The following is a 24,981-nucleotide window of genomic DNA, read 5'->3' as shown; positions in this document are numbered from 1 at the left end:
AAGTATGTCAAGAAGATGGTTAAAAGTTGTAGACCTTGTCTGCATTTGTGCACCATCATCACCAGTGGGGCTACAGTGTAGCATTCTCTTGTGTCAGATATAACTGATTTAATCAAAGATTGTTACTTCAAGCTTCATTACATCATCCCTGATTTGGTGATGGTGTAGTATGCCTAGTGCTTTGTATTCTTATCTATGGTAAGTATATATAGAGGATTTATTTATTTATTGATTTACAAAAACAGATAAGACTATATGGGCCTACATTTAAAAAAACCCCTCACATCATTACTGAATTATTTTTCAGTAGTTGCTCTATTCATGATTGTGATATTTAAGTTGCTTGTGCCTTTTTTTTTTTTAATTACCATCCATTTTTGCCATAAAGGGGTTGGATACATTGGACTGTATCCTCAGCTTTCAAAGGGAGGAGCCCTTCAGGATATGTTTGATCACAGTAAATTAAATAAGTTACCATGGTTACTGAAAATCAATTTCTAACACTTTTCTTGCAAATGTTTGTGCAAGGACTTTTTTAAATGACAAGTTTTGATATTATTGAAAGAAAGGAGGTAAAGCCTATATTGAACTGACTGAAATCTCTGACATTTCTTAAGTTGTGAATATTGTGCTTTTCCTAGCATTTCTTGTGTTTCTTTTTTTCCTTCTTTACCCTTTCTGAAGACTTTGCAAGAATGCACAGTGGTGGGTTCTGCCTGCTGTTATTTGTAGAGTTTCTTGATGTTGCAGATCTGTAGAGTAGTATTTTAGGATATAACATCCTTCAGGTTGTATTGTATTTTATGTGTCTTCTAAAGGAGTTAAAATAGAATTTTAAGTTGAAGTTTAATCTTGTTGACTTTTCCTTGACCTGTTTCCCTAAAGAGTTGGAGCACATTATGCTGGCTCTGAGAGTTGATGTGTGAATTGAATACTGGCTTGATGTATTCATGGATATCTTGAACCATGGAGAAGACAGAAGAGCTTTGTTTTATATTCTGTTAATCTTCATGTGTTAACAATGAGTTACATGAATCTAACCCAGTAGGGAACTTCTGACTTATAATCTGTGCTTAAATTCAGAAGAGAAAGCATTAATGTGTGCTGGTAAGTTGAAAGGGCAAGAGCCTCCTTGCAATATAACAATTTTCAGGCTTAGTGAAATTTCTTGAACTGCAGTAAAGTACCTATATCACGATGTTCTGAGAATGCAAATTTCAGTGTGTTTTGTCGGTGGATAGGAGTGGATATGTGCTAACAGAGCACAAACTTTAAATGATTTGTAAGAGTGCAGTGGTGCACTCAGCATCTCCTAAGTGTCATGGTAAGTGTACCCTAGTGAGGCATTTAGAACTGGAACATCTGGTATTGCTTCATGCCATCAAACTAGTGTGCTGACAAAAGGAGTTACTCTAAATGTGGAGGTAGCTTAAATGTGTTGAGCAGTGTTAACTTCAAGCCTTCAAGGGGAAAGTCTTACTTCAAAATAGGCTTTTCTTTCTTTTGCTGCATGCAAAAAGAAATAATGTGTTGCCCTCTACACTGCTGTCACTAGCAGTTAAAATCCTCTGATTTTTGGCCCTCTTATGTGCACATTGAACTGGTCTCTGGCATGGTGATTGTGAATTCATAGCTCCTGTGAAAATAGTAGATTGTTGTTTTGTGATTCCTATGTGGCCGTGTTGATACAGAGGACAAGAGTATTTCCACCAGGCATCTTTCAAATAATTTCCTACCTTTTAGTGATTAAAATGTAACGATTATTATCTGCTGCATTTTAGATGTAACCTTTTGTCCTGATTGGTGTCAGGTTTGACTCAATGCATTGGGAGCTGAGCAGTGATGACTTTGTTTTTGGGGCAGTGCATTATGTCTTCTTGCACACTGAAATGTTCTCCTTTAGCTTTCAGTTTATTGTAAGAGAATTAGAGCTTTGCAGCTGACATGCAGTGTGGTGTAGGTGAGGGAAGTGTATGCAGAACTGCAGGCCCCAGGGAGGAACCCAGCAGGTACAGCTACTTAAAGGTCCTTGGTGATGTGTATGAAATTAGCAACTCCTAGACCCTATTCACCTTTTAAATAAATCTTATAGACTGTATGAAAGGCCTTGTAGGAAAAGGAGCAAACTTTTTTTTGACTCCTAATCTTTGAAAAAGGATCATGTATCTTCAACTTATTGTTGCTATAGTATTTTATCATTAATCTTTCTTTGCCAGAGATATTTTTTTGATATGTTTACTTTGGATGTTGTTTTTCCATATTTACAGACAAGCTTAAAATACCTTCTCAGCGATGGTACAGTTTTGAGCATGATTTTCTTCCAGCAGCATTAAGATTGCAGAGATGTGATTCTGGCTTTACCAACAGTGTGCAACAGTTTAATTACATTACTGCATAACAAAATCATACCAGCTTAATGGAAAGTAAATTAATTGTTAATGTACCAAGTGGAAAAAATTTAGGCTTATATAATAAATATTCTTGTTAGTATTTTGTATGATTATTCAGTAATCTAAAACTAAGACAATAGAGCTTAACTTTGATAATGTCTTTTTTAATGTGCATACACAAAGTTACTTCAGCATAAGTGTGAGAGTATTTTTGAATGACTTCTATATGGAAATTTATTTTAGATAAGCATTCTCTTAATTTCTTTTGGCTTTATCAAATTTTAAAGTTAATAGACAGGCTTATTTACTCACTGGAATCTGAAGATATGCCTGAATTTTGCTTTGTGCATGCAATAACAGGCTAATTCCCTTTTGTAAATATTTGGGTTTGTTTCAAGAAAGAGAGTGTTTGGATGTTGCTTTGAGCATGTAAGTCTTGTTGGTCTTTGCCTTTGTTCTGCTCACATGTTGTATCCTGCTTTGCAGTGTGTTTGCTGCACATCCTTCCTGTTCCTTGGAGCCCATACCTGTGCAAGAAGCAATGTGCATACCCCTTCCTGTTTAGCAAATTCTTTGGTGTTTAGGAACTTGGAGGTGTAAATTGCTTACCGATATTTGGGTACTTTTTCATGCATACCTGAGAAAAGTATGGAGTTTGACAAACTCATCAGTGTAGGGCTGAGTTTTGAGCACTTAGGTCTTGGGGCTTTTTACTATTATATTATTATCAATGCAAAAAAATTAGCTGTTTTAAAGCTTTTTAAACTTTAGATGAGACGTAGGATATTTACTGCAGCTGTCATCACTCCTTGAAAGCAATTTGAAAGAAGTACTGTCTTCTGCATTGGCATTCTCAGTGATAAAATTAGATGGTTGTTTTTAATCTTTGTCACAGTAGCTGTTATTAGAAATGGAACTCTGCTGGAAGTGATTTTCATGTGGCAGTGTTCAGATGATGATGAAAGGCAAATCTGTGTTCGAAAGATGGGAAAGCTGAAGTAATAACTGATGTTCATGGTTTGGGCTTTTTTTTTTCCTCAGTTTTATACTTTTAAGTCAGCAGGAAAACTGAGACTCCATGCAGGCTTGGTTCTCTGGATTGCACTAGCTGTTGCTAGGAGGATCTGTCTCTGTTGCAGTCTCTGAGCACATAACCAAGTGTTTGCCAGAAAGGCCGAGTGTTTCAATGTGGAAGAAATCACTGTGCAAAAAGTTATAAATTATTAAAATGATATGGAAGTCATTCCGGTAGGGATTTTACTGGTTACTTGGAAGCATCTGTTGAATGCATATGGAAGTCATGCTTTAAAGACACACCCTTAAATAACATATTCCAGTTTTGTTGTGCAGGGTATGTTTTTTGGAAAAGATCAGTGGTCTCAGATGAATCAGATGAACCCCCACTCCCTCATCTCCATCTAGGTCTGCCTTACTTTGCTAATTTTTGAAGGTCAAATAGATAAGGGTAACTGTCTTGGAGTTTTTCTTCAGCTTCAAAATGGTACTAGTGTGGCACAATCTGTTTAAATAATAGGCTGTTAAAATTGCTACTGCTGCTTTTAGCTGTCATCTTTAAAACTTCTTATAGGAAGCTGCTAGAAGTTGATGCTGAAGACTATACTTGCTACACACTCCTCATGCACCATGAATTTTGAGCTCTGGTGATTCACTAATACATAGAACATGTATCTGCTGTATGTTGAAGGATAAATGTAAGTTCTGGAGTTTCAAGCAGAAAATGTTGAAACTGTGCCTGTCTCTACCACTTCTATATCATTTCCATATGTTGTGCTTTGAAGGAGTATAGTCCTCAGCTTTCATTCTTGAAATGATGGCTAGATATTGAATTCATTAAAATAATAAATATTAATTATATTGGCAGTTTGCAAAAACTGCCTGCAAGACTGAATGTTTTCAAAAGTTTTTTTTCACTGAGATTTGGGAAATAGAAGAAATAATACACTAAGTAGTTCCAGGGAAATGCTCCATCCTGCTTGCAACCAGCAGAATTTTGGATGTTTATCTCATCACATCCCTGTCCCTGCCTTCTGCCAGTGTGCTAATAGTGTCTACTGCCCTGCCCTTGCAGGATGAGGTCCTGGGGCTGTCTTATGGAGGTGTTCCTGTGAGGAAGTGATTCCGCAGTGCCCGTGGCCTTGACGGTTTCCATGGGAATGTGCACAAATCCATGTACTGTGAAATGTGTTATGAAACTTTGTATTGCTGAGAACTACATTTCACCAGCATGTGAGCACAGCAATGGAGAGTTTCAATGCACATATGTAATGGTGCATTTTTACTTACATTGAGGCAATATTAAAGTGTGCTAATGGCTTGTGATTAACCCTGGAGATAGCTGTTAACCTGAACTACTGTAAAAGTCAAGTGTAGTGGGACAAAAATGAAGAAGAGATTGGTCTGTTCGGTAACAGACACCTTGATTAACATACAGTATTTTTCTGTTTTAATAGCCTTTGCTTTTCTCCACTATTTAATTAGTTTTTCTTTTGATGTACTGCAGTTTGTGTTTAACTGCTTCCTTTTGCAAGAACAAGCAGCTCACTTGGACGTGAGTAAATAAATGACTTAAACAGGTATTTCATGGTACCTACAAGACATTAGCTGATGAATGTAAATTCCTGGCAGAGTCAAGGAAAACCACAGCCTATGAAAACCTAACATGCCTCTAGTCAAAACCCAGTATTCTTCCCTTCTAATGTTGAACTTGTGCAGAAACAGGCTTGGTGTCTGTACTGTTTCAGTTCTTCAGTCTGAACTTCACCTACCTGTGGAGTCTTGTCTCAGTTTGTCTATTCCATTTTATATTTTGAATATTAACCAGTTTTAGTTCTAGATATTGAGAAATAGTCTCTTTCATGTTCTGTGTCTGGTTTTACATGAAATGAGTGATTTTTGTAATTTGAAGTAGCTTTTTTTTTATAGGTTATGACTTTTTTTTAATCTTGGTGACTTTGAAAGTGTCCCAGTAATAGAATGAGGGAGCAGCTAACCCATGTTTGCAGCAGCTAAGCTTGCTTCCAGTGAGTGAATAGCCTGTGTGTCAGTCACTTGGCAGTGTCTGTAGGAATCTGGGCTTGCACTGTAGGAACAACCACCTTGACTGGAAGTGTGGGCTATTGGAAGGTGTAGCCAGGCTGTGTCGCTGTAGGGAGACCCCCTTCATGTTAGAATGGTTTTCCCTCTGGCTATTAGGGAAATTCTAGAGCACTTAAGTCACATCAAGTTGGAAGTTAATTCTTAAAAAGAGAAATAAAGCAACTGAAAGAGCAGCTACTTTAAAGTGTTTTCTGTGGGATATTTCAGTGGTGGTTGAAGCTTTGTACTTTGTGTTGAGCATGCTGCTGAGCTGCACATTATCTATGCAAGAGTGTTCAGAAAGTGAAATATGAACAGAATGTCTACTTTTTCTAGACTAAGCTTCAGGGTGAGCAAGGTACAGCTTTTTCAGCCACTCCAAAAAGTGCACATAAGCAGTTAATGTTTAGGAAGAACTGATAAAATGCTTCTTGGCCAGTGACTAGAAATTGTGCTTTGAGTCAGCCACTTACTGAGATAAAGTGACAAGGGATGTTATATCTGGCTTATTGCTGTATATGGATATTATCACATTCTTTGTCCTGTTGGGAAAAAAACCCTAACCAAATGCTGAAGGAAAGTGAGATAGCTATAAGTAAGAGGTAGTCTGGGAAACCATCTAGATTCCTGTAGTTACTGGGGGAAATGGTTCCTAAACCAGGCAGAAGTGACAGAAAAGACTTTTTACATGAATAATCTGTTATGATTTGGGTAGTTTTCTTTAGCCTCATGCACATATTGTAGAGCAGAAAGGTTACTGATGTTCCCTCTTGCAGTTAAATCGTCTGAAGGCTTGAGGTTTACAAACTAAGCAAGCGTTACAGTACTAAGTGATGCAGTAAGACATCCAGGTAACAAAAAGCTTTGGATGCTTTTCATGTGCTTCTTAATACTCAAAAATATTAATATAGTACAGAAGCATGTAGCATCATCCCCTCATAGTTAAAGATGGACAATTTTCCAGTCAATTTATCATGGATTTCCAAAATGGTTTGGTTCTGAGGACCTACACGAGACAAAATTGACACCCTCCTATAATTTATAATTTCATTGTGAAAATATATGTAGCGTTCTTTGCTTGATGCCCGCTTCAGATCAATACACATTGTTCATTGTTGGTGAATTTAGGCTCAGCTCCAAGAAAGCTCTGCTCATGTCAAAAGGATATTTTGATATTTACACCCAATTGAGATGGTATGAAATGACATGCATCGTTCTGTTATGCTTCCTATATAATTATTGTTTTTAAGCCCCAATTTTTTTTCAGATTCAGAAATAAAGATTTTAACATCTGGTGTTGAATTAGCTGTTGAGTGACATAAAATCTAAGCTTACTATTCCAAAAACTGTGTTTACAAAGACTTCATAAATGGTGTTTTGCCTTTAGCAAGTCAAGATAAAGGCAAATTATTGCAGGGCGTTTGAGGTCTTCTGTCCAAAAGATGACTGCTTTACTTACTAGATAGAACAGTGTTATTTCTGAAGTTGCTGTTCAGAACAACATTTTTCTGAAGTTACCTTGCTTTTAAGTCTACTTAGTCTTGGCCTTAGGTTTTTCAACACAATAGTTAGATTAAGTAGCTTTTGATTACTTCTCAGGGAATTAATTTTTTCTTGGCCCCCAAACATATTTAGAACTGAAGATATCTGCCAGAATAATTACTTTAAGATGTTGAAGGTCTTAGTGGAAAATTATTTTTAAAATTTTTTTCTTTTACTTCTTCTGAGATAAAATTGGTCTAATAGCTTTAAGAACTTTTATTCTAAAGTTAAGTATGAAGAAAAGAAAAAATGTCTAGACATCCATCATGTCAGGAATGGTTAAAAATGCAGTCTGTTCAATAACAGAATCTAGAAGAATTCAAAGATCTCTGCAAATAAGCTGGAATATGCATTTAAATGAATTCTGTGTTTATCAGTAGAAATTGTCGCATTTCTTGAGATTAGTATAACATGTAAAATTCAGTTTCACCTCTAATCTTTAGTCTCATGGAATGGTTTAGGTTGGAAGGGACCTTAAGAATCATCTGTTTCTGCCCCCCTGTCATGGGCAGGGTAGCCTTTCACAAGACCAGGTTGCTCAGAGCTCCATCCAGCCTGGCCTTGAACACCTTCAGGGATGGGGCATCCACAGCTTCTCTGGGCAACCTGTGCCAGTGCCTCACCTCCCTCACAGTCATGGATTTCTTCCTAACCTGATCTGTTCTAGAACCACTCTCAGTTTGGAGCCATCCCCCCTTGTCCTGTCACTACATGCTCTTGTAAATCCTCTCCATTATTCTTGTAGGCTTCCTGCAGGTGCTGGAAGGCCACACTCAGGTCACCCTAAGGCCTTTTTTTTCCAGGCTGAGCAAGCCCAAATCTCTCAGCTTTTCCTCAGAGGAGTGGTAATCCCCCAGCCTGTGTTGGTACCAGGGGTTGCTCTGACCCAGGTGCAGCACCTTGCCCTTGCTCTTACAAAATCTCTTGCAGTTCCTGTGGCCTACTTCTTGAGCTTGTCCAGGTTCCTCTGGATGGCATTCTGTCCTTCAGGACTGTCACCCACAGAACTTAGCTTGGTGTGAAACTCATGCCATGACTTTATGTGATGGCAAGTCTTGTGCCATGAAGGTTCATATCCAACAGCTATGAGACCGGGGTATCAACCTGTTGATTTTGTACTTATTTCTGACGTGTTATCTGTCACAGTGCTTTCTAGAACCCATATCTGTGGACTGCACTGATTAAGGTGGAATTTTCTATGTGTGTCTATAAACATCTGTCTCCTTAATCATCTGGAAGAATGTGTCATGTATCAGACATATGTTCTCTTAATGTTAATCATTGCAGTAATATCTTTAATTTACTTCAGAGTTCCTTTTCTCCTGGCAGGAACGTTGAGAGTCTCTGTTATTGTCTTATCAAATGGTGCTGTAGCCAGGAGACAAACAGCTCAAGGCAAGTTTTTTTGGTCAGCTTCCAGAACTTGACTTTTGTAAGTGTAGGATAAGCACTTATCTGTAGGCTGTAAAAACCTCATCTGGAATTATTAAAATGTTAACATTGCTCATGTTTCATGATATCTAGGTTTTTTGTATTTTTTCCTAGTCTTTGTTTAAAAACAAAGCCATTCAATGCTTACTTGAGGATTTCAGAACTGTTCAATTAAATTTCATTTTTCCACAGCTAATTCCTTGTTTCAGCTCACCACCATGTGTAGATTTGCTTTTGATATGGAGTTACCTGGGGAAGGAGACATGGCCACTAAATTAGAGTAAAATGTGATATGTCTTCATGTGGGTATTAATTGCTAAACAGTTCAACTCTTTATCCAGAGGTGGCATTTTATGCATTTTATGTGTATCAAGAAGATGTTGATTCCAGGCAACTTTGAGGTTAACATGATTGCCTGAGTCATTGTTAGTAATGACTTAACATTGTGATCTGTCCATTTACAAAGCTGCATTATCAGTTCTCTCTTGAATTTAGTTTATGCTAGGAGTTTAAGTAAATTGTTCATGCTGAAACACTCAAATACAGAAGTTCATGATTTGAGTTTTAAGGGTTTGTATGGAGAAAGCCACATATGTAATATGGATGTATTTTGTATCACAGATTATTAGCAGTCATAGCTTTCAAGACCCTTTTGCCAAGCTAACTATTGATCACCGTTGCAGTAGTGTTAAGTACTGAGAGGATGTGAGTGTTGTGGCAACTTCCACGTGAATGCTGAAACCAGCTACATAACACAGAGTTGTTTAGACTCTTTCCCCATCCTCTTCCCCAGATGCTGGCAGTTGATGCTAATGGTTGTGACCACAAAGCTTTCTTGGGTGGCAAAAAATGTTAAGCATTTAAAAAGATATAAATACTTAATTTAAGACTGTATATCAGTTTGCTACATCATGTATTCATTGGGCTAACATAAGCTCTGTCGTTTGATTTCACATGTGTAAGACATGGCACAGGTACTGGAAATCTGGTTTCAATGTGATGACATTCAGCTCTCTGGAACACTGCCATAAATGAATCCTCAGTGCTTTGATTTGCTGTTGCTTCTCTTTAGATAAATGCAGAAATGTGCATCTTGATATGTTCATGTCCCTACAGTGGGATCTTCACAGAAGCTTCTCCCCAAAGGCTCATGGTACTTCAGCTGTGGGTTCATGTTACATGTATTTTTGTAGTGAGGCACAAACTTTTGAAATTAACAACTATGATGTCGGGATATAGCCCAATTTAAAATTTGGCAGTATGCAGTTAAAATGTGTATCTTTGATGTTCTTAATAGTTTCAGAATGGCTTTTGGATTTTTTAAAACTTTTTTTTTAGTTTGACTTTATTCTTAATGTTTGAGCTGTGCTTTGGAGATTTAGAGATTAGAAGCACTGCAGAATTGCAGCTTTTTTTTTTTTTTAATTGAGGACTAATGGTCAATAAAATCTGACAATTGGCTACTCCAAGTGATTAAATTACTTTGGTGTTTTGAACGATAAATTTAAAAGACTGGGGGAGTCTTGAGTTTTATTTAGGAATTATTTGTATATCCTTTTTTAAAGAGTCACTGTGTACCTGGATATTTCTTACATGCTGATTTACTAAACTGTGCTGCATATGATTATTGACTTGTGTTCAGGGCATTAGAGTTTAGAAATCTGAGGGCTTTTTTGTTATTTGATATGTTTTCTCCTTAAACACATAACCTTTCCTGGCTGGCCAGCTGTGTTACTTTAGTAACAGCAGCAGTTGAAATGGTTTGGTTCAGGTACTGTTAATTTTGTGTAGCTATGGCATAGCAATGAAGGATCTACAGGTCATAGCTTGTACAAAGGAGCAATATCTCCTGTTAGGGGAATAATTGGATGGGAGTTATAAATGGTGTTTGGAAGGTGAATCAGTATTGACTGAAAGATGCTTATACTGGTGTTCATTTAGATTTCTTTAGGATTTTTTTAAAGTGCTATTTGGAAAAATGGATATTTTTCAATGTGCTGTGTTACTTGCATTACTTATATTAACACTTACTACATTTGTTTTCAGACCAATATAACTACTCTGGTTCTGTTCTGATGCTTCACAAGCATAACATCTTTTAGGAAATATCTAGATACAAGTTAGTGCTCAATTTTCTTGGGTATATGTGGTTTATTCAGTATGAAGTATTGGTTTGTACATTCAGTCAGAAATATCATGGAGTTAGTGTTTGCATAGTGGTCAACTCTTCCTGCTGTATCTAGACTAGCAAAAAAATGGAAATGACATTTTTAGTGTTGTGGCTGATGTTATTATTAGATAAATAGTTCTGCTTTACACCTGCAGGTCTGTTTTTAGTACTGAAACACAAGTTTCAGAGCACATTTCCTGCTTGGTCAGTCATATGGTAGTGTTTTGGTGGCATGTTTTTCAATCTGCCTTGAAAAGTCTGCTGTACAAAAGACTGGTGTCTTATGTGCTAAATAAAACTGTCCAGATCCAAGAACAAAATGAAAACAAAAATCCTCTGTCATTGGATGCATCTTTTTATAAGCGATTTCAGTAGCTAATGTATTTTCCAGTGCAGTCATAAACACAAACTTCTGCAGTGTCCTAATGGTTGTGAAATTTGGAGTACTGAGTTCATGAACTTCTCTGCTCCCTTTCTCAGATTCTGTTGGAAAACAAGGTTGCAGGTAGGCTTAAATCCCTGGGGTCTGTATCTCCCTGGGTAATGTCTGTTCTGGTCTTCAGTCTGGAGATTGAAAAGTGCAGGCTTGTGTAATAACTTCATTGTGTATTGGGGTATTTGGTTAACATTTAAGAACCTTAAACTCCTAGTTTTCTTTCTCTGAAAAATCTCCTAGTTTTCTTTCTCTGAAAAATCGTTGATACTCTGTGACAGCCCATGCTTGTTTCATTTGTGATTGCTTTCTGTGGGCAATTATCATCACAAACACTGCAGCAAATTGGCATTGTATCACAAATGCTCCTGGAATGAAATCAAACAAGCAAATAACACTCACATTTACAGGGACAGTCAGTGTGCACACAGAGCTCAAGAGAAAATGAGAAAAATACTGGAAAAGGTGAAGCTTACGAGACTGTAAAGGTGCTGAGAATAGTTGTATAGTAGACAACCGAGTATACTCTGTGCTGTATTCTGGCAGGGTAGTTATGGATGCCATGACTGTGAAAGACAGAGCTTATGGCAAATATAGGATAAACCTTAGCTTTACACTAAATGCAAGTTGAATATTATTTACGTACTGACTCTGTGATACATTCATCTGCTATGTCCAGGTGATTTCAAACTGGTGGTTGCTGTAGTGCTTCCATCACTATTAAATACTGCTTCACTGCCTACTGGTCATAATTTCCTGTTTTCCCATGAAATAAGATGTATATAACCAAAGTATCTTTGTGTCTCTGCTCTTTAGACCTGTTTTAAAAAGGTGTGGCTGCAAAGGTTTTGAGTGACAGATGTGAATGAATGTTGTTTTCTATCTATGATTGAGAAGCTTCAGTACAAGTATATCTAGATTAAAGAGGAAGCACAAATGAGTGATACTGTAAATAAACAAGGAATCAGTGGATGTTAGTCCAGTTTGATACTGAAATCCAACTTACTTTAAAATGGGTATTTCTTTTCAATTTTACCCTCTCTACCCTGCTTCCAAGTATGAAGCTTGTTTTCCCATTTTAGCCCAAGGAGGCAAATAATTATTTGCAAATAATTTCTATTCTAGTCTCCATTTTCTTTCATTTAATCTGTATTGTAGTGCTTTAATACATTAATGGTGTTTTACAAAAAGTGACATCTGCTAGTCAACAAAGGAGAAAGCTAGGGACAAATAGATATTCCTGATGTGTAAGTTGGAGCTTAACTTCCTTTCTTTCCCTCCCCATAGAATGTTCATTAAAAACCAGTACTTGTACAAAGACTGTTCTAAGGGCAATTGAGCTGAAATCTACTAAACTAGTCTGTTTGCCAACAGATACTCAAATAGTATCGCTTTAATGAAAACATAATCATCAGACATTTTCTGTTGAATTTTCAATGGATGGATTAGGGTCTAGTAAAATAAACCTCTCTTACAGTGGACAGAGCCTAAGTTCTTTCAAGTCAATGTTTGTAGTTAGTGTCTTACCTTATTGTAGTTCTTGTCAAGTATAAAATGTTATTCAAATATGAAGTGTTGCTAGCAAATGACTATTTTGAGTGGTTTTGTTCATACTGTTCCAATTTACAGTATCATCTCATGAGAATTATTCATTGTAGAGTTCAGATTTAAGGAAGGAAGTGGAAATTACGTTGTTAAAAATATTATGAGTAATTTGTGCATTTTTTTTCCTTAATCATAGATTTTCCTTAAATACCCTATGACATGCCATTCACATTATATAACTTGAACTATCATCTGAAGTAAAACTGCAGTGAGATGTACTTTAGAAGATTAATGTAATTTAAATTTAATGGGATCTGCTCCTTTTAAAAAATTCCTACTGGTTTCTGCATAGTTTTTTGAGATGTGTTTAGTTCCTTTTGCACTGTTTCCCTCGAGGGGGATTATTGGACCTGCAAGATACTGTTAAAAGCTCACAGTTAAAGCAACAAGCTAAAGTAAAAAGGGTCAGTATTTCATTTTAGAATGGTGTTTCAGAAAATTGGTATAGAACTGCATTTTGATGGTTAATTTAATGATCTTGTTTTTTCCCTGTAATATTAGGATAGCTGTCTGTTCCTCAACCTGTATTAAAATTGCTGGTGCTTAAGCTCTAAACAATGCAACAAATTTAAATTCCAGATGAATAGTTTGAGGACAAAAATAATGCATTGCATATTATGATTTTATTGTTTTGTGTTCTAGGTTGTGTTAAAGATCATTAAACATTACCAAGAAGAAGGACAGGGGAATGAAGTGGTCCAAGGTGTGCTGCTGGGTCTTGTGGTGGATGATAGACTTGAAATCACAAATTGCTTCCCTTTCCCTCAACATACAGAAGATGATGCAGACTTTGATGAAGGTAATAGTTACAGTTTTGTAAAACTTAGAATAAAAAGATTTTTATGGGCTAAAAAGACCTTTTTTCCCCTCATGGTGAGCAGAAGCTTGTATGTACTCAGAGAATTTTTACTGTGGGTTGAGGTGTCAGTGGGTTAATCGGAGTGCTGTCCTGAATATCCAAATAAAGCTTGTCTGTATAAGGGAAGTTATAGGGAATGAATACTGTATTACATGGACATTTACTTTAGGATGAGACTCCACACAGGAAGTTACATTAGTTTCCTGTCTGGAATTCATAATCACTTTAAAGCTTTTCAGAGAAATGGCTGTGTGTACGTGTGTGCATATATACACATCTGGATGGAGCTTGGAACATACATTGCCTCTCTGTGGATTTAATTGTATGCATTAAGTACTCATTGAAAATCTGGGGAGCAGAGCTTTGTGAGGTTTGAGAGGCTTTGGCTGATTTGAAGTCTGGGTGATCATTTTGCTTTTTCTAAGTGAGCTAGTATGTAGCATGGGTAGTTTCTGTCTCAGTGTTTTCTGCTGGTCCTAGTAATGTTTTGTTATTTACACTGTAAGTTAGTATGATTGGCTTGGCACAAAATGACATCAAAATAATAAAGAAAACTTAAAAGGCTTAAAACTTACCAGTTCTAATCTTGATATTGTAAGTATGTATGTATTTAATGATACTAGTAGAAAAACTTTATTAGGGCATAAAGAGTCAGTTTAACTTTGAGAGTAGTTAAAGAGGTGATACAGTCAAAGTAGTTGCAGTTGATTCTGTTTGATAATTCAGTTTGAGCAAGATTAAGTAATCTGTAAGTATAAACTGCTTTTTCTTGCTTATAATGAGATTAGGTATTATTAAATTAATATTTTATCTTACAACAAAACAATCTTGGACTCTGCTTTTATAGCAGAGATAATTTTAAGAATTCTTTGCAAATTGGTAAGGTTTCATCACTGTTTATTGCTTCCTTTGTGTGATTATGCAGTTAGGTCAAAGAAAAGAAGAGTGCAAAACAAAAAAGAATCTGAATTGTTTTACAATAACATGGTGCCTGAGTCAGAACTATATTTTACTAAAGCCTAAAAAATATTTTAAAATTCCTTCACTTCTGGAGCTATTCAAAGGATTGAAGTAATCTAAATTCTTAATTGGACCCTATGCTTCATTTTTTTTCAGTAGAAAATGGCTGAATTATTTCCATGTAGCTCATAGGAGAGCAACTGTTGAATCTAATTTCTCAGTGTCAGAGATGGATTCAGCTCACTGTAGGATGGCTCCCATGCTGAGCTGTAAGCCTGTGATCTGGTATGCAGGGTTCAACTCTTGGTGTTTGGGAGAAACTTCCTTCCAGGAAAGTGATTTTTGGTACAAGTCTTTCCTTACATTAAGTAAGGTCCGAAGGCAAAGCTTCCCCCACCTGGACCCCTTAGCTTTTCAGCTTTTTGTTCCCATGCTGTGGGCACAGAAAGCAGAGCAAACTCTGGCCAGAGTGGGAAGTGAGCATGTGGCAGTGAGGCTGATGCTGCCTCTGGCAGTGATGGGGAATCTGCAGCCAAGTCAGGGAACTTGCCTGTGCTAAACCCTGTAAGCTAATTCAGGAGAATTTCCCATTTGTTTCCATCTTCCTTAGCCTGTACTGTATGGATCACGGAGATGTTGCCTCTGTATTCTTCTCAGTGAAATACAGTTAAATAGAGTGAACCACTTAGGAAATGCAAAATGCTTGTGTTCATTCTGCATTCCCTTTACTAGGGGTGTGTTGAGCTCTTTAACCTTTGTTGTAGAGCCTAGGGAAGATGAAAACCTAAACAAAATGGCTGTTGAAGTTGCTAGCTTGAGCCTTTAGTATCTTTTTAGGCTCCTCAGAGTTGTCTTCTGTCTTGCCAATGCAAAAAACAATAATGTTTTATAAATGCCCCGTTTGTTTTCCCTGGAGCTGTGTTTCCCTATGCAAGCATCCTGCCAGATTTTTAAAAGATTCTTTTTCTTTTAGGTGCAGACAATTCAAGTAGAGAAATCTCTTGTTATATGCCAGAATATTAAAATTCAGGATGCTAAAAGCCAAAGAAAACAAGGCACCTCATTCCCCCTATGACTTGTGTGTTACTTCAGTTCCTTACCTGGCTTTATATATTTGCACAAATTCAGGCCTATAGATACAGAGGGAAAGTGCCTTAGCACTTCAGTGCTGCTATCACACAGAATAATACCTAATGTTGTGCTCTTTTGTCAGGATGATGTTGTATCATCTTCTGCCTTAGTGTAGGCCTTAGTGGTCTCGAGGTGATTGTTAAGAGAATTTGAGCTTTTGTACAGGAGGGTGATATTTGAGCAAATAAACTGTTGCAAATAAATTGGCAAGACACATTTACTTGAATGTTTTCCTCTTTTAAGCTGTGCAAACCTAATATAAAACACATTTTTGAGGGTGCTAAGAAAATATCCTTAAATTGAACTTGAAATAGGTATGCATGACATTTAAGAATCAGTTTGATAAAGATGTATTTAAACTTGCTTACAACAACCATTTTGTTAGATATGCGTAGTTTGCTTTTGTTATAGTGCCATTTTGTTTCTTGCTGCTAATGCCTGAGATAATATCAAAATTTGACTATTTGCTGTTACAGAGTTCCTTCAAAAATTATTATTTTTTTAAAAAACCCATATCTGAGCTTGGTCTTTGAGTGCAAGAACATTTTTTTTTTTTTAATGCAGTTTGTATTGGACTACTTCTGAAACAACAGAAAACAGAAAGAGGTTTTTTAGCTTCAGGTAATTCTTATTTCAGATGTGGGCGGGCTGTCCACCATGTATGAGTCCACAGGTGTTTTTCATCTTAGAAAGTTTCTCCTGCACTGTTGTCTTCCTATGATTCTTTTTCCAAAGTGCAATTTTTTTGGTTAGATTTCCTGTCAGGGAAGTCTTAAACACTTAGGCTGGCCTGCTGCAGCATGAGATTTTTAGTGGGGGTGAGAGGGTTCAACCCAGCTCTCTGTTAGAAATCTGTAGGTGAAGTTTAGTTGATGATGTGTGAGCTAATAGAGGAAAATTGCAGAATTGTTGAGTCCTCAGCAGAAGATGCTTCAATGTGAATGTTCAGTATTTTAGGGCTGCACTTTGGGCTTTTGGTTAGGCATTTACTTTTCACGTAATTGTGTTCCCTTATTGCTGGAGCACTTAAATCCTCATAGGCATTGATTTTATTTTTCAAAGCACTGATCTTAAATTTTATAAAGATGCTTTCAGTGATTTACACATACAACCCCTGTTCCCATGCCCCCTGTTTCTCCTTCCCCACATCCTCCACCCCACATATTCAACTCTTGTTTAGGGGAAATCAGATTTCTGCTGTAAGGATCTTTGGCTTAGGTACTTCTGTGAAAAGTTGTAGTATTCCAGCTTGTTGAGGTTGTTTGGGTAGTTTTCTGAGAAGTGCTTTCACTTTAGGGCACTTCCAAGCCTTTGTCTGAGCATAGTTTTGCTGTCTTTCAGTTAACGTTTACTAAAACCCTTATTTTCTCTGTGTTCTTCCTGATAAATAAATGTACTTCTCATGTCTGTTTATTTCTAAGCAGCATGTTAAGTTCAATCCTTTTCATTTTATTTAGAGTTTATCTTCGGTCCTTTTCACTAAGTAACTTTTCTCCCAGTTTAAAGGAAATTCATATTCCCTTCTTGGAAATACAACAGTTCAAAATAAAGTATATCTCTTGTCACTCATTGTAGATGTTGTGAGATATTATTTTGCAACAGATTTATTTCAGTGTGATGTATTTTAATAACTTAGTTACAATGCTAAGATGATAAAGTCCTGTGGTAAATACGCCAATCAGAACTTTGAGACAGTTATATAATTATACATCAATATGAGTTCTATATGGTTGTAACTTTTTCTTCTTTTATTAGATTCCCTCTGAAATGCTCCAGAAGGAAAGCTGATGCCTTCTCCCCCATCCCCCAACATGATTTTTACTTTGTTACTTAGAAAGATTAATTTTGGTTTTCAGGTTAGAAGTTAGCTGGATGATTAAAGATTCAATTATTGCAGTTTATTGTGCTTTAGGTTGTATTTAGCTGTGTAATCATTCAGTAACAACTAAAAATAACATAGTGCATGATTTCCACTAACCCACCATTTTTTTTAGCCTCAAATGGGTGCAGTTGCATGTGGACAAAGGTGTCATAGCTCATAAATAGTGCTTATTCAGGGTTTTACTTGGCCAGGGGCAGCAGCAGTTTGAGCTGCTGAGCCTTACTTGCAGTGCTGCCTGCACTTCACCTGTGGTGAGTGGTCCTTGCAGAAGCAGAGAATCATCAAGGTTGGAAGAAAACAAGAAGATTATAAAGTCCAACTGTTGTCCAGTACTATCACTGTAACCCCTGTATCACATCGCCCAGGACCAGATTCAGATACCTCTTAAAGACCTCCAGCCCTGGTGAATCTGTCACCTTCCTGGGCAACCTATTCCAATGCCTGACTGCTTTAACATGGGAAAAAAAAATTATAATATCTAATCTGCATCTCCCTTGTCTCAGTTTAAGGCCATTTCCTCTGGTCCTCACTGCAGGCACAGCAGAATAGGCTGGCTGCCACCTCACTACACCCTCCTTTCAGATGGTTGTAGAGAGCAATGAGGTCCCTCCTGAGCCTTCTCTACCCAAGACTGAACAAACACAGCTCCATCAGCTGTTCCCTTAAGACATATTTTCCAGACCTTTCATAAGCCTTGTTGCAGTGGGGTCCAAATGGACTTTGTGAGAGTTGATTTCTTTTGCTAGTATTGCTGTAGAAGTCCTGGTGTCATTAAATCACTGCCCCCTCAGCAATGTTGGTTCATCTGCTTTCTGTAAAGGCTTCTGTCCAGGCTAGATTTTGTCAGTTTTTCTTGTTTTATTCTCATTTTAAATCAAAGGTTTTATCATCGTATTTATCATCTTGTATTTCTCTTGTATTGTGTGACAGACCTTGAACATGCAGTGACTATAACTGTTCTGAATTGGCAGATACAATTTTAGCTGTTTTTTCTTCCTTTTTTTTTTTTTTTTTGGTGTAGGTTTATTCTCTTTAGATACAACAGTTGTAGCTCATGTCTGTTGTCATTTGCTTTAAGAAAATGGAATGTTTATGAAATGAAGAAATCAGGTTACATGAAATTAGAGTTTTATTTCACTAAGGACAGGAACAGATAACCCAAAAGCGCCTTAATCACAACCTTGGTTCTGGTTCCAGTTGTAATATGTTTATGTAAATTCCTCATCAGTGTTTTTTGTAAGGCCTTTGTAATTTAGGAAGAAAGCCATACTGTGTAAATGTTGACTTTTCAATTACTGAGTGCTGGTGAAAGTCTGTCAGGTTTGGCTATGCGTTTATGAAGTTGTATTTCGTTCTTTATGTAAAAAAGGATATAGAATTTTAAGGTTTTTTGTTTGGTTGTTTTTTTGTTTCTTTTTTTATCATTTGGGTGTAATGAATGTCTGAAATAGTCCATAGACTTAATAAGGTTTAATTTATATAAGGAATTCAGATGATTGACTATCCACAAAGAGTGGATAGTTGTTAAGCACTCAAAATGCTGTCATATGATATTTGAGGTTTTTTTTTTTGTGGTTTGCCAGAACTGATATTGCAATATACTGACAAAAACGTTATTTATTACGTACTTAATTGTCATCTAATAAGATGTATCACGTATTCAGGGTTCTTTAATAAAACTGCTAACCACACCTGAATTATTTTGTACTTTACCTGTGCCTAATGCAAGCCCTTGATTTGTTTCCTGAAAGGAAGCTGATACTGACGTGGTGTGTGTAATTGTGATGGTTCAATGGAGTAGCAGGCACGCAGCCTGTTAAATGTTTTGCCGAAGTTTTCATACTGTGCAGACTTACCTGTAATGACTGGAGGTTTTTGTCTTTAATGGGTAAGAAAGAAGAAATCTCAATAAAAGGCTGTTTTACCGGGTGCGTGCCTTGGTGTGTGGGTGCGTGTACTCGTGTGTGTCGGAGGCGGCGGTGTGTGTCGGGGGATGGCTGTGTACCGCGAGCGCTGAGGAGCGGCGCTTTCAGCGCTCTTGCCCGAGGCGAGTGAATTGTCCGGGTGTCCCTCCCGCTGTGGCCGCGTGTCTCCCGGTGGCCATTTATGTCCGTCCCCCCCTCCCCACCCGTGGCCGTGTCTCCCCCATTCCCGTGTCTCCCCCATTCCCGTGTCTCCCCCATTCCCGTGTCTCCCCCATTCCCGTGTGTCTCCCCCATTCCCGTGTCTCCCCCATTCCCGTGTCTCCCCCATTCCCGTGTCTCCCCCATTCCCGTGTCTCCCCCATTCCCGTGTGTCTCCCCCATTCCCGTGTGTCTCCCCCATTCCCGTGTCTCCCCCATTCCCGTGTCTCCCCCATTCCCGTGTCTCCCCCATTCCCGTGTCTCCCCCATTCCCGTGTGTCTCCCCCATTCCCGTGTGTCTCCCCCATTCCCGTGTGTCTCCCCCATTCCCGTGTGTCTCCCCCATTCCCGTGTGTCTCCCCCATTCCCGTGTGTCTCCCCCATTCCCGTGTGTCTCCCCCATTCCCGTGTGTCTCCCCCATTCCCGTGTGTCTCCCCCATTCCCGTGTGTCTCCCCCATTCCCGTGTGTCTCCCCCATTCCCGTGTGTCTCCCCCATTCCCGTGTCTCCCCCATTCCCGTGTGTCTCCCCCATTCCCGTGTGTCTCCCCCATTCCCGTGTGTCTCCCCCATTCCCGTGTGTCTCCCCCATTCCCGTGTGTCTCCCCCATTCCCGTGTGTCTCCCCCATTCCCGTGTGTCTCCCCCATTCCCGTGTGTCTCCCCCATTCCCGTGTGTCTCCCCCATTCCCGTGTGTCTCCCCCATTCCCGTGTGTCTCCCCCATTCCCGTGTGTCTCCCCCATTCCCGTGTGTCTGCCCCATTCCCGTGTCTCCCCCATTCCCGTGTCTCCCCCATTCCCGTGGCCGTGTGTCCCCGCAGCGCGGAGCCGCCGTCAGGGGGCGCTCGTGGCCAGCGCACGGCCCCGGCCCGCGCCGCCCTCCCGGCCGGGTGCCGCGGGGCGTGCGGCAGCGCTGGGGCACGCGGTACCTTCGTCTGATCCGGCAGCTAATCTTTTATACTAACGAATCCAGAAAATATGTTACAAAGTGCATTGACTGTCCTGACTCAGTGTTTTTTCGGTTCTTAAATCAGCCTAAATGTGCCGTGTGTTCTAAGGCTCAGTCTAGATGGGGAGAATTCCATGTGAGTGTATCCTAAAAGCAGGGCAGGAACTTGCTTGTGCTGCGGGTTTGCTTCTTTGCGTCCCAGTTCTACCACGCGTTACTAAGAAAGAGAACGCAGCAATTGTGATGGAACTCCTTGGCATATCTAAAGGGATTTACACTACTGTCTGCAGACTTAAAAATTGCATATCAACAATTCCTCTTCTGACAGTATTGCACAAACTGCCTGAACTGCTTTGTTTACTGCATTTCTGGATTCTCAAGTTGATTTTTACTGTAGGGGCAATACTTTAAAGTAGTAGGTTAATCCTTGTGTTCAACATCTAATTTTATATCAAAAAACAGAAATAATTTTGCTCTCTAAAGTACTATGCATATTAAAGTTTATTTAAATCAGTTTTCATTTAAATTCTGCTGCAAAATAAGTTAGTGTAATTTCATTTAAAATGCAAAATGTTCTACTATCTCTTAGCTTTTTTTTTAAAGAAAACATATTTAATGGCTTTTTTCCTTGAGCAATTTTAAACAGAAAAATCTAGCCTAAAATCTGTTGTAGGTTGCTTGATTTTTTTTCCGTAATTCGTAATTGCAGGAATTTTATTATGATACTTAATAAACTTCCATGCTGTACTTTACTGAAAATTGTGTTTAAGAATATTCGCTTACTTAGCCTGAAAATAAAGTTAGAAAAGTGTCGCTTTTAAGAGAGAGGTAGTTAGATTTATATAACTGATTTTTCGCATTAAAATGAGCTGGGAGATTGTATCCAACTCAGCTATGCATTTAAACATTTTGTTATATGGAAGATTTCATCTTGAAGCCAGAAGTTTTACTTCATAGCTTGTGTTCTATCTTAGCTGTATTCTTTATTTGTAATAATGATATACAATAAATTAGTTTGTTATATGGATATTTCTTATAATTTTGTAAGACTTGCAGAAAGTCATTAATTTTTATATGGCCAGCAATATGAAAGCCCAATTTCTTTTACCCTCAGTTTTGGTAAAATATTACAAATGAGCTATTCTGAATTTAATTTTTTTGGTGCTAATATAATCAGCTCGGCATTGACTAAAGACATAAAAGAGCACAGAAGCACATACCCAAATAAATAATGAAAGTATATATACACACACACACACACACACATTTAATATGTGCTCTTGTGTCTACCTCTGTGTTTGGAGGAACTAAAGCTTCATTCAGAAGGAAGTGAAAAGCTTGTGAACACAACACTGTCAGTTCTACTGAAAACTTCCAGCTTCTTCATCCTTGATGATGATTCCTTGGTCCCGGACAATGTGGTACGGGAATGGCTGTTGCAGCAGGACTGCCTGGATCTCACTCTCTGTGCTTTTTGTATGTCTTGCTGAGTCTGTAGCATGACCTTTCTTAAGGGACCAATTATTAGTGGACCTTGTGGTTTGCCTTGGCCATACATTTGGACTCTACACTCATCTGTTCTTTTCCCAGTGGGACTGGACCAAGAGGAAGAGAGAGTTCTTTCAACACCTTCTTATTACCTCTTTCCATTCCCCCTCCTTTCCTTTTTTGCTAATGCAAGTATTTAGCCATTTCCTTTCCCTAAGAAAGCTGTAATAAACTTGAGGGAGCTAAAGGAAAGCACAGCCAAATGAGCAGATCACATCTTTTTTTTTTTTTTTCTGAGAGCTAAAATTAAGGAAATGCCTATAGGTCTATTGAAAAGCAGTTCAAATCAATAAATCTGTGTGAGAGGTAATAGAAACTGATTGAAATAAATAGTAGCAGTAAATTATGAAAAATAATTTTCATTCTTACTACTTGTTCAGTAATGTTTTATGGACTTATCAACTGCATAATGTGGAAAAATTATGTAGCATTATTCTCTAAGAAAATGTTCCATACTCAAAGTATAATACACATGAAACCTAAGTTGCACCTCCTTTGTTCATAGTGTTCATATTTATTTTTTTGATGGAAAGGCAGAGACAAGAAGCTGGCCCAAGGTTCAGGACTGAATTTGGAATTAATAGTTGAGGAACAGACTCGAAATCCATTCTGCTGGCAGGAAATCCACTGCAGCAGTGGAGTTAAAGAGATATAAGATTTTTTTTTATAAAAAATTGTGGAACTTTAAAGGTGTTCTAAAAAGGTGTTCTAGAAAAGAGAGAAAAATCCTTAGTAGAATTTATGTTTGTATCTTTATTTTAACATTAGTTGTTTATGATTAATATGTATTGTGAAATCTTGTGCAGTCAAAAATATATGGAGAAACTGAGAAAGCTCAAACTGAGCAAATCTTACTTATCTCTGTAGTGTGAAGGTAAGCCAGTGTATAGAATCTTAGTATCAGCAAAATTTAAGAAAGTAAAATCTACTTTAAAGCTCTAGTGAAGATGAGCAGGGTGTGCATAGTTGCACATGTAGTAGTGTACAGTAACTTAGATTTATATAATTCCTTATTGACTGCATCTACAAAATGTTTTTTATTGCAGATAAGGCTCTCGCCCATCTCACTGAAGAAGTTTACTCTGTTTTGGTTTATGGTGTATCAGTTGATAAGTTGTAGTTGTAGTATGTAGCTTGTAATATGTATCTTGCCTTTTGTTTCACTGTGCTGAATGCGCAGTTTGATTTCTTTTATTGGATTACATGCTTCAGTACAGTGTAAATTCATGCAGTAGAAAAATATACATGAAAATAGGTTGTTTACAGTAAAATACTTGTATGTCTTTGTAAGTTTAGTGTGATAAATCCTCTGTACGTATTAATAGCCAACATGCAGACATGTGGAGTTCTAGTCAGTAATAAAAATGGAAAGATTTCTTAAAACTTTTTTAGAAAACAAGACAGGCATATTCTTTGTGTGATATATATAGGTCATAAGGGACATCTGCTAAGGATAATTTTCTAACACTTGCTAACAATCTCAATGTAATATGGCCTATTCATCAGTCATATTGTTCCTGACTTGGCTAGCATGGATTTTAGTGATTCCCGATGTGCATTTAGACTCAATTGCTAGTTTCTTGCTGTTCTATCTTATTGTTTTGTAGGACAATGCATAAGCGGGCACAGAATAATCAAAATGGTTTCCCTGGCCATATTAGGCACCTAAAAAGAGATGTATTTGCTGTGCAATGTGTGCATGTTTTTGCAAGTAGAAGTCTCGTTGAAACAAAATAAATCTTACTGGGGGAGTAATTCCCGGATTTGAACATGCTGTTCAGTGTCTTTGTGTATATGTGTGTGTGTATATATATATATATATATACATATATATATAAACCTGATCCATGTGATGTGTATTGCAGGTTTATAGTGTTCTTTCATGCAGCAGAGAAATCAGAGGGGTAAGGGAGGAACTACAGACTCTGAGCATCATTATTTGGAAGTTCTCGATAAACTATTAAATTGTGCCAGTTTTGTGTCTTTGGTTGAGAAACAAAAGCTTCTTTAGAGATATTTGCAGTGGAGCTGAGATCTAATCTTTTAGGTTTTAATGAACTCAGAATTTCACTTAGCTGCAAGGCATTTGACTCCTGAAGAGCTGCATGTAATGTTCTTGCAGCTTGCACACGTGAGGCAGATAGTGCTGGGCTTCATTATTTGAGGGGAGAGATGTTATGGTGGGGGTTAATTTTTTGATATTACTGAAGAAGGAAAACTGACCAGGTGAAGTTTGGCAAAATTACTGAAAGGGGTGTTTGCAATTTGTTTCAAATGTAGATGGAAATAAGGATTTTTTTTTTCTTTTCACCAATTTGTATTGCTCCATTGTTCCATACTGTGCTCTTACCTACAGCTAGAAAAATAACTGTTTAATGCTTTAGGATAACTGTTATAATAATTAAGTGCTTTATCTTGATCTGTTTTTTGCTACTCCGTGGTAGTGAAAGGAAAGAAAAGCTAGAAATTGTAGCTTTTGCAGCAATTTGGGGAAAACTTTTCTTTATAACTTATTGCAGGTATTAAATCTTGTTTAAAACCAAGTGTTATCCCTCTGATCAGTTTTGGGAAGAACAAAACAATTTTATTTTCTAGATTTGTTACTTTCATTTTTACTCAGTTGTTTTAGCAAAGCACTGTAGATGATCTTTAAAATCTTGCATAGCTGCAAAACATGAAAATTGTTTGTTGTTGCTTTGTTGTTTTGGATTTTTTTTCCAATTCTTTTAGTGATTTTTTTACTTCAGTTCTAACAAAACATGTTTAGGAAGACTGGATTGGACTATCAAAGCAGTGCCAATGATTGAGAATAAATCAGCCTGGGACTGTGAAGTCAGTTGTTGAGTATAGTTAAAAGACCATA

General features: G+C 37.7%; 1 protein-coding gene across 3 annotated transcripts in view; it reads left to right on the top strand.

Annotated features, from left to right (window-relative positions):
* EIF3H (eukaryotic translation initiation factor 3 subunit H) overlaps positions 1 to 24,981 on the top strand; it is an 87,833-nt gene that overhangs the window by 7,391 nt on the left and 55,461 nt on the right. Inside the window, exons 1-2 of one of the 3 annotated variants that reach the window (XM_085572467.1) lie at positions 11,069 to 11,134; positions 13,310 to 13,466. The exons of 1 other annotated variant lie outside the window; for it this stretch is intronic. In XM_085572467.1, the coding sequence (XP_085428593.1) occupies positions 11,084 to 11,134; positions 13,310 to 13,466 (208 nt within the window). In that variant the 5' untranslated portion in view covers positions 11,069 to 11,083. Of the gene's footprint in view, positions 1 to 11,068; positions 11,135 to 13,309; positions 13,467 to 24,981 lie in introns of those variants that run through there. One more of the 3 variants, XM_021546491.4, reaches the window with a different exon arrangement.

Source organism: Lonchura striata, chromosome 2 (assembly GCF_050655825.1).
Source record: "Lonchura striata isolate lonStrDom1 chromosome 2, ASM5065582v1, whole genome shotgun sequence".
NCBI classification, from domain to species: Eukaryota; Metazoa; Chordata; class Aves; order Passeriformes; family Estrildidae; genus Lonchura; species Lonchura striata.
Note: the sequence above shows the minus strand (reverse complement) of the source record. Positions and strands in the feature narration are given on the sequence as shown.